Source organism: Camelina sativa, chromosome 16, assembly GCF_000633955.1.
Source record: "Camelina sativa cultivar DH55 chromosome 16, Cs, whole genome shotgun sequence".
In the NCBI taxonomy this organism is placed as follows: domain Eukaryota; kingdom Viridiplantae; phylum Streptophyta; class Magnoliopsida; order Brassicales; family Brassicaceae; genus Camelina; species Camelina sativa.
In genome coordinates this window covers 11,238,169-11,251,880 of record NC_025700.1, presented here as the reverse complement: position 1 = coordinate 11,251,880, position 13,712 = coordinate 11,238,169, and the positions used below count along the sequence as shown (strand labels likewise).

The 13,712-nt window shown below is 35.9% G+C and overlaps 2 protein-coding genes across 5 annotated transcripts; both read right to left on the bottom strand.

The window, feature by feature from the left end:
• LOC104750351 (LOB domain-containing protein 6-like) lies at positions 228-3,313 on the bottom strand. 4 transcript variants are annotated; one of them, XM_010472138.1, is made up of 4 exons: positions 3,164-3,313; positions 2,879-2,987; positions 1,230-1,349; positions 228-982 (listed from the first exon to the last, which is right to left on the bottom strand). In XM_010472138.1, exon 4 carries the CDS (start codon positions 940-942, stop codon positions 340-342), a length of 603 nt encoding a protein of 200 aa, XP_010470440.1. In that variant the 5' UTR covers positions 943-982; positions 1,230-1,349; positions 2,879-2,987; positions 3,164-3,313; the 3' UTR covers positions 228-339. The 4 variants fall into 4 exon arrangements, with proteins under 4 accessions (XP_010470440.1, XP_019093515.1, XP_010470441.1 ...); XM_019237970.1 differs by lacking the exons at positions 2,879-2,987; positions 3,164-3,313 and adding an exon at positions 2,381-2,496; XM_010472139.2 differs by lacking the exons at positions 2,879-2,987; positions 3,164-3,313 and adding an exon at positions 2,038-2,285.
• Positions 12,037-13,448, bottom strand: LOC104753568. Its single transcript, XM_010475800.1, has 2 exons — positions 13,190-13,448; positions 12,037-13,127 (listed from the first exon to the last, which is right to left on the bottom strand). The coding sequence occupies exons 1-2, from the start codon at positions 13,446-13,448 to the stop codon at positions 12,037-12,039; spliced, it is 1,350 nt and encodes a 449-aa protein (XP_010474102.1).

Genomic DNA, 13,712 nt, shown 5'->3' with positions numbered 1-13,712 from the left:
ATTGATTAAAAATCACCTCAATATTAAGTGATGTTAGATCTATATTTCTTGCTGGAAATACATATGAAGATATAAATTAAGAGAAATAAATCCATAAAATTTGAAAGAAATACAAAAGGGACTATCATCATCATCATCATCATCATCATCATCATAATAATAATAATAATAATAATAATAATAATAATAATAATAATAATAATAATACATAAATTAATGTCATCAAGAGAGACGTTTAAAATATTTTGGTTTTCCACATCAAATATATTTCTTTTTTTAATTATAATTTCATTAACACCAAGCAAGCGATCGACGATGAACCACCAAAACCCTAAATTCTCAAGAAGGATCAACAGTACGGCGACCGTCCTCTCCGGCGGCGGCTCTCGGCTGCTGAAACTGAGTGATCTGTCCAATGGCCAGAATCCCACCGTCGTAGTTGTTACCGGCCGGAACATCCAAGCCACCAAACATCTGTTCTCTAGGAAAAAACTGGTGGTGGTGGTAGTGGTCTCTCACGGCGGCGGTAGCTGTTCCATCGGCTGCTCCGGCGAGTAAGTTGATACCTAGACTCTGATGAGTGGCGGCTAGGATACCAAGGCTTTGGTACTTCGAGAGCTCTGATTTAGCACAGCTGAGATCTATCTGAAGCTGACGTAGCTGATGTTGGAGGAGAGAGATGACTCCAACGCAGCCGTAGACAGGGTCACGGAGACGCATGTCGGCTTCATAGGCCAAAGAGTTCACTGCGTCTTCACGTTGTGAAGGGTGAAGCTCGTTAAGGAGCTTAGTGACGTTGCTTGCTCCAAACACTTTGTGAACGTTTGCGAACTTTTGTGGCTGGTCCGGTGGGAAATATGGTGCGAATACGCATTCCGGCTGACATTTTCGCCGAAGAAATTTGCAGGCGGCGCATGGTGAGTTTGTTGATGAAGATGCCATTAAAATGAGAGTGTTTCAATTTTCTTTCTTTTCCCTCTCCCTACACAAAGCCGCCGTTGAATTGAAAAAAACAATGAGGGTTTTTGAATTTATTTTTTTTTGGAGGTAGAAGAATGAATTTACAAAGGAAAAAAGGATATTAGGAAATCAAAATTTCGAAATGATGTGATTTTGGAGATTTTTTCTGTTTTTTATAATTTATATATATGAAATAAGTTATAAGCTAAATAAAGAAAGAAATATAAATTAGAGAACTGGTTTCAATCTCTAAAATAAGGAAAGCTTACCTGCGACAAAAATTAAAGAAGACTTCTTTGAAGATATGGTTTCTGTTTCTCTGAGGAGAAATAAAAGTAGATCCTCTCTTCTTTCTCTTTAAGCTGCTATTTGGGGTTGTATACAAAAAGCTGTAAAATAAGAGGAACTTTGCAATTAGTATAGTATTAAAGATATTTGGTAAGTTCAATATATATGCACATACACAGTACACACACATGGAGTTGTATATATGTAATTCTTATATATATATATATATAAAAATTAATTATATGCACTGATCCAACCTTCTCGTCAACTGTTGAAAGCAAATAGAGGAAAAAATGAGTAACAAGAAGGTGCTTTTCTAAAGTTAAACATAAAGGTATGCATTCAGATATACTCTTTCTCGTCTCGTAAAGATTGATGTTTAGAACTTTTTACATATTTTAAGAAAATAATGATTACTGAGTTTAAATATATTTTTTTCTTTGACTAAAGAGATATTATTTAATTTTAAACCAATAACAATTCAAAATTTTGAATATTTTTAATGATTACTTCTTGAAATTTACAAAATATCAATCTTTGTGTAACAAAATAATATCCCAAAACATCAATCTTTATGAGATAGAGGGAGTATAGTATATGATTGGAAGATATAAAGATATCATTTCAGACTTAGAGATATGTGTAGCTACCTATAATATAGAGGAACTTGTAGCTATATGATTGCTAGTCAAATTTTGGTAACTAGACCAGTCTAGACATAACCTGAGGAATTAAAAATCATTATAAAGAAACAAACAAGTTAAAGAGAGGAAGAAATTGAATTTGCACCGTATAGTTGGAATGCGTATGGATGGATTAACGAAACATAAGGAATAAAACAGATGGTATAAAATGGTGTTCTTTGTGTTGCTTATAGGTAGGTATGAGAGAGGGGACGAAGAAGAAGAGAGAGGAGAAGGAAGAAGATGTAATTAATTACTAAAAAGCAAAAGATTGGATCTCGTGAAGAAGAGACTTTTGGGTTTTGAGGCTCTCGATGGGCAAAGCTCATCTTGTGCTTAAAAATTCTTATTATATTAGTATTTTAGAAAATGAGCTCATAAATATGATAAGACTAGTACTAATTAACGTTTCTACTAAATAAAAAATTGACCATAGAGTATAAACATACCTTCAATAGTAATAGGATTTGGTACTAGAGGTAATTGATTTCCATGTGAAGAAGTTAAGAGTTCCTAATGAAAAGAAGAGGGAATCTTGGATGAACCCTTGGACCCTAGCATAGACTCTAACAACAATAATAACAATAAATGTATGATTATAATGAAGTATTAAATTTCAAAATATTATGCATATAGTAGAACAGTAAAAGAAAAAAAAAAAGAAGAAGAAGGAAATAAATGTGACAAGGAGAGATGGGAAATGAGAGATGGGGTCTGACTCTGACTCTCCTGATGGATCTTGGGATGAAGAATTTTGCTCTTTTTATTCTTATTCTTTTTGTCTAGGGATTTACATACAGTAACAAAGCATTTTGTTATTACCATTATTATACTCTCTAGTAATACGCATCACATTACAATATGATACGGTTGACAAAATAAAAGATATCAAATACAAAAGTAAATTAATGATACTATACAATAAGAAAAGTTGATAATGAAGTTACCGTCCTCAAGTTTCTTCGGTCAAACCCATTTTTTCATGTTTCTTTATACAAAAAAGCCACAGGAATCTACTGCCACCTTCTTCTCTTCTCTTCTCTTCTCTCTCTTTCTCTAATTACAAAATATATTATAATATTATATCATGCTCATGCAAGTGTCTTTATTTTTTTTTCGACTCGCTAGTTTTGCGCAGAGTATGGAAGAAACAAAAAAGAAAAAGAAATGAAAAAAATAAGTGAAAGAAAAGAGGAAGGCATAGAAAGATGATGAGTTTTTAGGATCAGTACCTCCCTAAGGTGTAGGGAGATAGAAAGAGAAAATCACCCAGATGCAGAGGCTAAGGAGACGGAGAGAAAGAACAACTTTTATGGTGTGTCGATATGTATAGAGATAGAAAGAGAGTGTTATGAGTAATCACGGACTCTGTCTTTCTTCAATATATATCTATTAAGTTTCCTCTATGGGACAAAAATTAGGAGACATACTATCAAACTTGTTTATATAATGATATACCTACTTTGTTTTTTTGGAGTTTTAACCCAATATTACTAACAAATAAGATTAGGGTACTTGAAATTAGTAACCTACTATAATATTAGGTTATAGTATTCTTCTTTTATGCATTTAAAGGAACAAAAAAAAGAAAACAATATTTGACCAAAAAAAGAAAAAAAAAACATTTATCAGAGTTTTGTATTGAACCGTTGAGTATTTGGGTATTTGGGTTAGGGACAGAGGCACCGTTTCTTAGATGCTTTACGTTTCTAGACATTTCGGTGTTAATAATTGAAGTTACATTCTCAAGACACAATACTATGTATAGATATAGTTCTGTATTTTGTTGCATTTTAATTATCTTAAGATAAATCCTTAGAAAATGTTACTATAAGAAATGAACACCTGTTTTTAATTGGCGATCTATAGAAAATATAACAATGATACATCCTTCTAGTATTACTTATTCAAGCTCATGATTACATTTTAAATTAATATGGTATCTCTTAGTAATTACAGTACTTTTTTATATATCTTCTCAACCAATAGAGCCAAATTAAACCATTACAACCACTATACAATAAATGTGTACTTTTTACCTTATGTACTAAAAATTTGGTGTAAGCGATTGTCAAAACTGTTTTATACTTTCTGTTTTCACTTACTTCTCCATTCTTGGTAAATGTCAAGATAAAAAAGCAAAAGTTATATGCGGTTTAAGCACTCCATTAAGTAATCTGAATTGAAACTTATTGGTCTCTGCGGTTTAAAACTGATATAGGTCATCACTTTTTACGTACAACCTGACCTAACGAAGAAGCGTGCAAAGAGAAGGAATGGTGTTATCATCATCATATATAACATTTAAAACATTAGTCAATTTGGAGAGAGAGCAAGAATGGGAAATGAATAGAAGCAAGTGGGTCGTGGTTGCATATTGCATTGTTGTAATTACTGTTGGAGCAGAGTCTGCAACACTATTTACTCGTACCCATTTTCAAACGATAACCATTCCTTTTTATTTAAACATTTTTCTTATCAACTCTTAAAATAAACTATTCATGTCTTCATTTTCTTTGTCTTCTTCCTTCGTTTATATCAAATGGGTCCAAAAATCATAGAATTCACACCATATGGATGGTAACACCCCTCCTCTCCAATTAATATTCATAATAAGTACGTTTGGCTTATATCGTTTTCATATATTTTTTTTTCTATTATTATATATATACATTGCGTCGTCTTATAAAACTATAATTGTATTTTCATTACAATGTTTTCCACATTTCGGGGCCTACTTACAAGCTCTATTTTATCGATAATAAATTTGCGAATGATAAAGTTTAACTACAATCAAATCTCCAATTTTGAAAACGTTACCTGAGCATTCAAATATCAGAGAGTATAGACTAAAATAGTAAAACCAAATACTTCTAAGAATAGTTACGCTAGAACAGTTAATGGAGCCATCCACTTTTTGACTAGTCTTACGATTTAGTAATATACTCATTCAGAAAATCCATATACTGAAATGATAAAGATAAGTAGTATATAGTTTATTCAATAAATGAAGCATTTGAAGCTCATATCCTATAGAAATATTTTTGCAGATTTTTAATACATATTTTAATACAACAATAATATTTTTAGTACATGTTTTTAGCCATTCATGTTTATATGATTCTTTTATTAAATCATTTTTGAAACGGATTGATTGGAACAATCCTGTTACTTATCAAGCGTATTTTTGAACAAATAAAGCTACTAAGCGATTTAGCGAACAAAAAAAAAAAAAAATTCCATAACGACTGACTTAATTGAACACGTACATATCACACAGTTGTTTTCCAATCTAAATGCCTAACTGCTAAGCAACAAAATAAGAAATATTCAAAAGGGATATAGATCAAGCAGGACGTTCTAGATACTTCTATTGATTTTTAATGGGTATGTGGAATAGAGTAACACATTGTAATTAGACGTGCTTCATTTTCTCTGTCCGTGGAATAAAAGTGATACAACACTTTTTTTCTCAAACTCAATTGAATCAAACTTGATTATTATGGCTATATTGAAATTAGATCGATTTTTTTGTTAAGTGAAGAAAAACATAAGATTTGCTTACGATCTTTAAAAGAAACGAAAGACCATCTTCTTTTCTTTGGATAAAAGAAGTTTGGAAAGGGAGGCCCACGTCAAATTTATGAATAGAGAGCATAGGTAATGAAAAGCCTAATAGAATTTATTGATTTTTCTTTTTCTTTTCATACGCAACATATCGTAAAGCAAACACTAATTATCGTAGACTGTCAACAAATCGTATACGTGAAATCTCATATATAAACACGAAATCTCATATATGTTTAGATTGATCATATCTATAGCTATGTTAAAACACCTTGATCCGGATTTCCAATCTTCCCACATAACATACAGAAAACGATTTCATGAGAGCTATAATTTCGACAAGACGGTTGGCTCTGATTTAATGCCCTACAAAAAAAAATCTTCAACAAACAGGCACTTACCTAGCAACTAACCACAGTCAATCCTACGCAGCAAAACCACAATCTCACGAACGTACATAGCTTAAAAAGCACTTCGACCGTTCGCAGACTCTAATTTCTCCTCCACGGAACCACCTCGTGGTCCGCTCGATCAAGTCCCTGGACTTCACCTTCTGAACAAACTTTACCAAACACCATCTCATCTTGTTGCTTAGTCGTACAACCAACCATTCTTAACGACTGAGTAACAAATGAAATGAGCTAGAGTACTTATTAATTCACGCCATGAAAACGCTTCTCCGATGAACCATTTGATTCACCATCTTACCTTTAACCCACACTCTTGAGCTCGAACTTGGTCCTCTATCAACCAAGAACTAACTCCATAATCCATGGAAGCTCCTACAATGTTTCAGCTCAAACCAAGCTCCTTTGCCCAACCAACAAGACAACTTGTCATTGTTTGTTCTATGCCAATTTGTCTCGGAAACATACATATATAACAATAACTAACCGTTAGAAATGCAATCCCAACGTTGATTATCTAGCCTGCAATGCCCACAATAACCCATCTCGGAACTGTTCCTATTCCATACTTAGCATAAATTGCACCATGTTCCAATAATAACTTGGCCATGAAGTAACACACATATAACTCATTGAGTTGAGTTCCTATTGAAGCTCCGTTAGTTGCTATGGACTCTTGGCTTGTTGGTTAAGGCTGGTATCTTCATTTTTCTGGAAAGACTCATATCTAGCGCCAGTGAGTCTCCAAATTTGGCTCCTCCACACTGCCTTTATATCTTTATTCCTCTTTTCTCCACCTTCTTTTACTCCAACCTTGCTCGTACACCACCATTAAGACTTCTCACAACCCCAAAATGATTAACCAGATCCATCAATGGTTTCCACCACCTCTGGAACGTCACTTCTCTCTCCTCTTCTCATGGTTTTCTCTATCTTCTTCTCTTCCCTTCTTCCCGATAACAACATGTACAACCACAACACAACGAAACTGAACCACATCAACCACAAACCTCCAAAACCTTCCCACCTGAGACCTCACGTCTATTATAGAAGACTTCTTTGAAGATATGGTTTATGTTTCTCCGAGGAGAAATGAAAGAAGATCCTCTCTGCTTTCTCTTTAAACCGCTATTTGGGGTTGCATACAAAAAGCTGTAAAATAAGAGGAACTTTGCAATTAGTATAGTGAAACTTATATTTTTTTTGGGTGGGTGTATGTGTGAATGAATGATGCAGGATCAAACAAACATTAGCAGTGATGATCAATGGGATGCAAGAGGTATCAATTCTCTTATGCAGTTGTAGTATAAGAGATGACAATCCATAAAGTGTGTGATGTGTATGCAATCGGGATGTGAACAATGATCCAAGTTAAGCCAATTATGATGATGATTGATTTCTAACAACCCTAAGACAATAATGTAAAATGCAGAATGTAAACAGTGCTGAATGTAAAATAACAAGAATAATGACTTAGACAAAAGCAATAAATAGAACAATAAAGAAACAATATGAAAACTAAAATGAAACAGAAAGCAAATGAACAAACCGAAGGTGTTCGATCAAGCAATCCACTGTGTGTATGGTCGAGTAGCTAGGTCGAGTAGGTTAATACGAAGAACAAAAGCAATTTAAACAACTTAAAACAGAAACAAATGCAAATAAGAAAGATAAGATGCGATAATAAACAATCAGATAACAAAGTAGGCTTCTAGAGATAGATTCATGGGCTGGTGTTCAAATTGTGGCTATCTAAGCTAGTTAACAAATCTCAATCAAATATGAGCTATCTCTAGACAATGACCCTTGCTCATCCACTCTCATGATAATAACAATCAGGTTTAGTAACATCCTAACCCAACTCTCATTGGTGAAACCATACTAAACAAGCATTAAGATTCAGGTTCATTATTTGTCAAAAACCACCATAGACAACTAATCTTTTAGGATAGACAAAGTAATCTCCAGTATTAGCTTTATCTAACAACCCTAACATTGATGTGATGCAAGGAAGCTTATGATCTATTCTTACCCTATCAGATATAAGAAAAACATAGAGCATATCTAACCCATAAGAGATATATAATCAAACAAGCATAACTAGTCTAACAACCACATCCCTAAACCAGCCTAATCCATCTCCAGAATCATAGCTCACTACTCATATGAAAAAATCATGATGATAATAAACTTAAACCCAGAAAATGATGAAACAGACATGATAAGAAAGATGAGATGATGAACAACAACTTAATATAAAGAAACAAACTCAGATTCTCAATACCCAGAAAGTTATGAGACTTACAAGATATCAAAATCTGAGAAAAACAGTAAATCAAAAGAAGCAAATGATAAATAAAAGCTAAAAAACCCTTATAGCATAAGAACTAGGTTTTTGGTAGCTACAAATATTTTTAGAGAGAGTTATGGGAGGCCATGAGGTACAAGAGATATGTATAGTGAGGAAGGTAGCCCTTATTTGGCTAGCTGATAAAATAGAGAGGCGGCTCGATGTGCTCGACCATAAGCGGTCGAGTGGCTGTGGTCGAGTGGTCCATTCCTCTGCTTCCCAACGGTTGAGTCCACGAGTTGCACACGGTCGAGTGCTAGAGTAGCAGATGGTCGAGTGCATTAGGAGTGATAGTCGAGTGCTTCATGCTTTGTTGGTCTTCTTCTTGATTCAACTCCTATCCGCTTCACTGGTTGCACTCCTCTCTCACCTCAAATGCTATTTCCATGCTCATTGAGTCCAATTCACCTATTCAAACAAGAAACAATGCAAATCCAATGCAAATCCTACTCTAATGCACAAACAGTCCTTAAACTACATGAAAGTAACAAAACAAGCTAATAAAGCATGTAAAAGTTGTGAATAAACCATGGTTAAACATGGTAAAATAAATACATATCAACTCCCCCAAACTTATTCTTTGCTTGCCCTCAAGCAAACAAGCAAGACATAAGAAGGAAGAGAGGTTTGAAGGTGGGATCTCAGAACCTTAAACATGTTAATAGACTAGCTAGAATCAATGTGCAAGTTACTAGTACTATGATGCAAGGTGAATGAGCTATACTTAAAGATTTTAGACAAGCCTTTCACAACCTTAACTGATTCTAACCTTAGTCTTCCACATGCATTCAAATATGTCATTTCCTTTAACATTCATTAAACAAGAACATGAATCAGGTTATGCAATGTTTAAACTCATTTGGCTTGGTAATAAGGGTTTAGAGACAAAATGGTCTCTCTTTTGAGTGGGGCTTATCAATAACAAGGTTTCTCTCACAAAAAGTGGATTGAGCTTTATAAGAAGGCTAAAGGTAAGATCACTTAGACACATATAAGAACAGAACCGTGTCTAACCAAAGGTACCCAAATTGTTTGTTCCTATCATTCTAATCCCATAATGTCCTAGTTCTACCCTTTAACTTCATTTATTCTCTTTAACCCTTTTTCTCTTTTCTGTTTTTAAGTCTTAGGAGAGGTTTCTTACTTTGTATCTCTAGTGGAATGGAAGTTTCTTTCTTAAATGCTAAGGTTCTCTTTCTTACTTGTTTCCCAAGTCGTAATTTATCATTCCTTTCTTTGACCAGAACCTTATTTACACCCTTTATACGACTCCATTCTTTCACTTAGAGTTTAAATTTGCTTTAAAACACTTCTATCCTAAAGAATTTACCCTTTTCTTTATCTTTTCCCTCTTTTCTTTTATTTTTCAAACACACGAAGTCCCAAACCCAGAATTTAAACCTCATAGTCCTATCTAGTTTGAAAAAATCTAGTTTGAAAAATGCAAACTAGAACTACGCAAGGTTTTATTCTTGTCAGTTCAAACCTAACACTTCTACCAAGCTCAATCCCAAAATAGGCCTCACACACACAAGAATAAACATGGCTTGAAAGAAAGGTTGGTTATGGGTGGGGAGAACTGATTCAATGATGAAATTAGCTACTTGGATCAACAAGAGTGGTAAAAAGGGGAAAGATGATCCAAATATGTATAAAGTATCTATGAGTTTAAAGCAATGCACAAACTGATATTTAAAAATCAAAATTAGGTTCTTATAAATAGGAAATGACTTCAAATCACAACATGCTTCAGTTTAGACAGAATGCAATATAGGAATTCTAGAATTGGTTCAATCTTATGTTTCTAACCACTCAACTAGCATCAAAGTACTATTAACTTGGACATTGATCCTAGTTTAGTGAATTTAAACAAGTTAACAAGGCTAAACTCATCATTGATCCCTAATGCAAATATGAGACAGCCCTACATGAAACACACTAACAAGATCCTAATATGCAATGCAAACTACATGAACAGTCTGTTTTTTAATGATTGTTGTGAAAAAATTTCAAATTTTGTTTTTGTGAACAAATTTCAAATTTTTTTTTGGTGGTCAAAGTTGAACAAGTTAGTGGAACTTTAGCAGCCACAAGGATTGGAGTGATGATGCCTCCATTGGTTAGGACTCCAGTTGAGCCCCTCTTGTATAGCTTGCTAACCCAGCTTCTGTAGTAAGTCATTTGGTCAATGAGGACCATGAAAAGGTTTGTTTGCACACTACTCTCACAAATTGTGATCCCATCTCTTGTCTTGTCCATGATACCATAGAGAGCCATATCTACCATCTTGAGCTCCCCTTCATTCAAGTTCCCAGTTTCTTTTCTTGCAAAAATGGTGTTAGCTAGAGCTTTGTGAAAGTACCTTAGAACTGGGCTTTTGATCTTGGAGCTCTTGGTTGTGGATGAATAGTATGTCTTGTCATCACCAATAGTGTGCCAAATGGAGTACAATTCTTTCTTTGACATCACCATGTTGCAGTCAGTTCCAGTTTCAAACCCATAAATTGAAGCTAACTCCAAAAGTGACATCTCATAGTGTTTGCCCTTGATGGTGAAGGTGATGAAACCAGTTCCTCTCTCTGGATCAATCCTATCAGTGAAGTAGTACCTTTGAACAGTGAATATGAACTAACAACTCTCTTTTTGATATCCCTCCATGTTCATGCCCATGAACTTGGTTAAGCTGCAGATTTCAAAGAGAAGCTTTAAATCATCAACAATACCAAGCTCCTCTATAGTCTCCTTGTGAGGATATCTGGTCCCTTGAAACTTCATGGTCATTAAAGCTTCATAGAGCTGAGGTGGTGTTAAGGTACCAGATTCTTCTTCATCTCCACTTTTTTCTTGATGAACTTCAGCTGCTGGCCTCTTCCCACTTGCCATGCCCCTTCTGTACTCCTAATTGTCAACCTCCATCTCTTCTTCACTTTCAGTTTCCTTATCACTCTCAGTTTCTTCTAAGTCCACTTCAACAGGCTGCTTTCTCTTCTCTGTGTAAGCACTCGACCCCCTGCTCGAACCAGCACTCGGTCGTTTGCCTCCTCAACTGCATGGTCGATTTCTTCCACCTGCTTCTCCTCTTGACAATAGAGTTGCATCACGGTGATCTATGAAGTCTTCAGCGGAATTCTTGGCCTCAGCTCGGCGGATAGCAGCTTGTTCTGGTGTCTCTTTAGCTTGTGAAGACACTGTGATTGGAAACTATGAAAAGAATAGACTCAAAGCTTGATATTAGTAGGTTAGTACCCAGAAAACAAAGAAAATTAAGCCTTGAGCCAGAAATGAGAGCAAAGAGAAGTTTTTAGCTAGAATGAAAGTATTTATGCAAATGAGAGAGTGTGGGTGCCTATGCTCGAATTCATGTCCTTATAAAGAAGTGGAGGGGACAAAGAGATAAGGGTGGAGCGTGTATACCATTGAAAATTTGAATTTGGAATCTTTGACTCACTTTTGCTGCCACTCGACCCCATGTGGTCGAGTGTTTACCAGAATTTTTAATTTCAACTTCTTTTTCCCTCCAATCGATCGAGTGGGCCTGGGCTTGAACATCACTCGATCGTGTGCATCTCATGGGCTGGTCGAGTGGCCTTTAAAATATTTTCTCCACAAGTCCAAAACTGCTTAGTACCACTTGTAAACCCATGTAAAAGCCTACCAAAAACAAACATGAAAGAAAAACATAAAAAACACAAGGAAATTAAACTTATATACAAAGATACCTTAGGGACTTCCTCCCTTGTGAGCTTGTTTATAGTCACTAAGCTTGACGTTTGGTGCCTTTTCAGTCTTGGTTTGGAGACCAGAGTGGTGATGAGGTCCCCCCTGGTTCAATTTGATCACCATGAACCTTGTTCTTGGTCAAAACTGTCAATACACTTGAACCTTGCTTATTCTTTATCTTGAGCCTTGGCCTTGCTTTCTTAACAGACTTCTTGTTGAGTTTCACTTGGAGATCCTTCACCAAATCAGTCAACTCTTGAACTGAAGTCTTGAAGTTTTGAACAGCTACCTCATTGTTTGAAACCTTGGCCTCATAGTCCATTTCTTTCTTTAGTGATTCATCACCAGCTTTACCCTCTATAACAAAAGGTTGGCCTCCAATGGTGGGTTGGTTTGTTGCATTCTTGATGTCAAACCTCATAGTCAACCCATCAGCAATGTCCAGACTGGTTATACCCTTTCTAACATCTATCACTGCTCCAGATGTGGCCAAGAATGGTCTTCCAAGTATCATAGGATCATCAGGTTCTTGTTCCATCTCAATGATGATGAAGTAAGTTGGTATCCTTGCCTTACCTATTTTCACTAGAAAGCTTTCCAGTTTACCCATCACATCCTTCCTAGAGCCATCAACAAGACTGATGTAGAGGTTGCTTTGCTTGAATTCCTCATATCCTAGCTTTTGTGATATTGAGAAGGGCATAACACTCACATAAGCTCCAAGGTCACATAAACACTTGTTGAAGTGCATATAGTTCAATGAGTATGGTAGGTTGAATGAGCCTGGATCCTCAAGCTTGGTTGGAATCACAGCTGTTCCCATGTCTTCTAGATCCTTCTTGGCTTGATTCTTGGCCTTCTGCTTTGATATGATAAGTAACATGCCTTTATAGAGAGAATATGGTTCATACTGCTCCAAAGCTGGTCTTCTGTCCTCTTTCTTCTCCTCAACAGTCACTTTATGTTGAATGGCCATCAGTTCTTGCTTCTCAATCTTTTCCTTGAGCTTCCTAATCATTTGTTCTTTGAAACGTCCTATGAATGGCAGAGGTGGTTTGTATGCTGGAGAAATGTACTTGGTGGGCTTAGACTCGGTAGGGGCCACTCGACCAGTGACTCGATCAGGCACTCGATCGAGTGCTCTATCGTGTGCTGAGTCGAGTGCATTGCCGTGTGTCTTTTCTGTATGATCTCTTGCTTCATTCTGAGCTGACACTTGTTGAATATCCTCCCCATCTTGTTCCTCACTGTCGTGACATCATCCTCTATGACAAAGATAGCCTTGGAAGTAAACTCCCTTGGGTTTTGAATTGCTTTTCCAGGTAGTTGATCAGGCTTTGGAGCTGAAGTTGAAGCTATATTGCTCTCCATGAATTTAACCTTTGAGTTAAGGCTCTCAAACTTGATGTTCAGGTAATTATAGGTAGAATCTATCCTCTGGTTGATCTCAGCAAACTTCTTTGAGGGTTCCATCTATCTGGTGAATTGGTTAAGCAACAGCTGCTGCGTCAATGTTCTTAAGTCAGGTTCCTGGGCTTGGGTGGTCTGAAACCCTGGTGGGGGACACATTTAAGCCAAGTAACCTTGGTTATGCTGTTTAGGTACATAATTGTGCTGCTGCTGTGCTTGTTTTGGTGGATAGACTTGGTCCTGTGGGTTAGCCACATTTTTACTCCTATAGGACAGATTGTTTGGCTTGATTTGGTTGTAGGTAGGCCTACGAATTCGGGTCGGGTC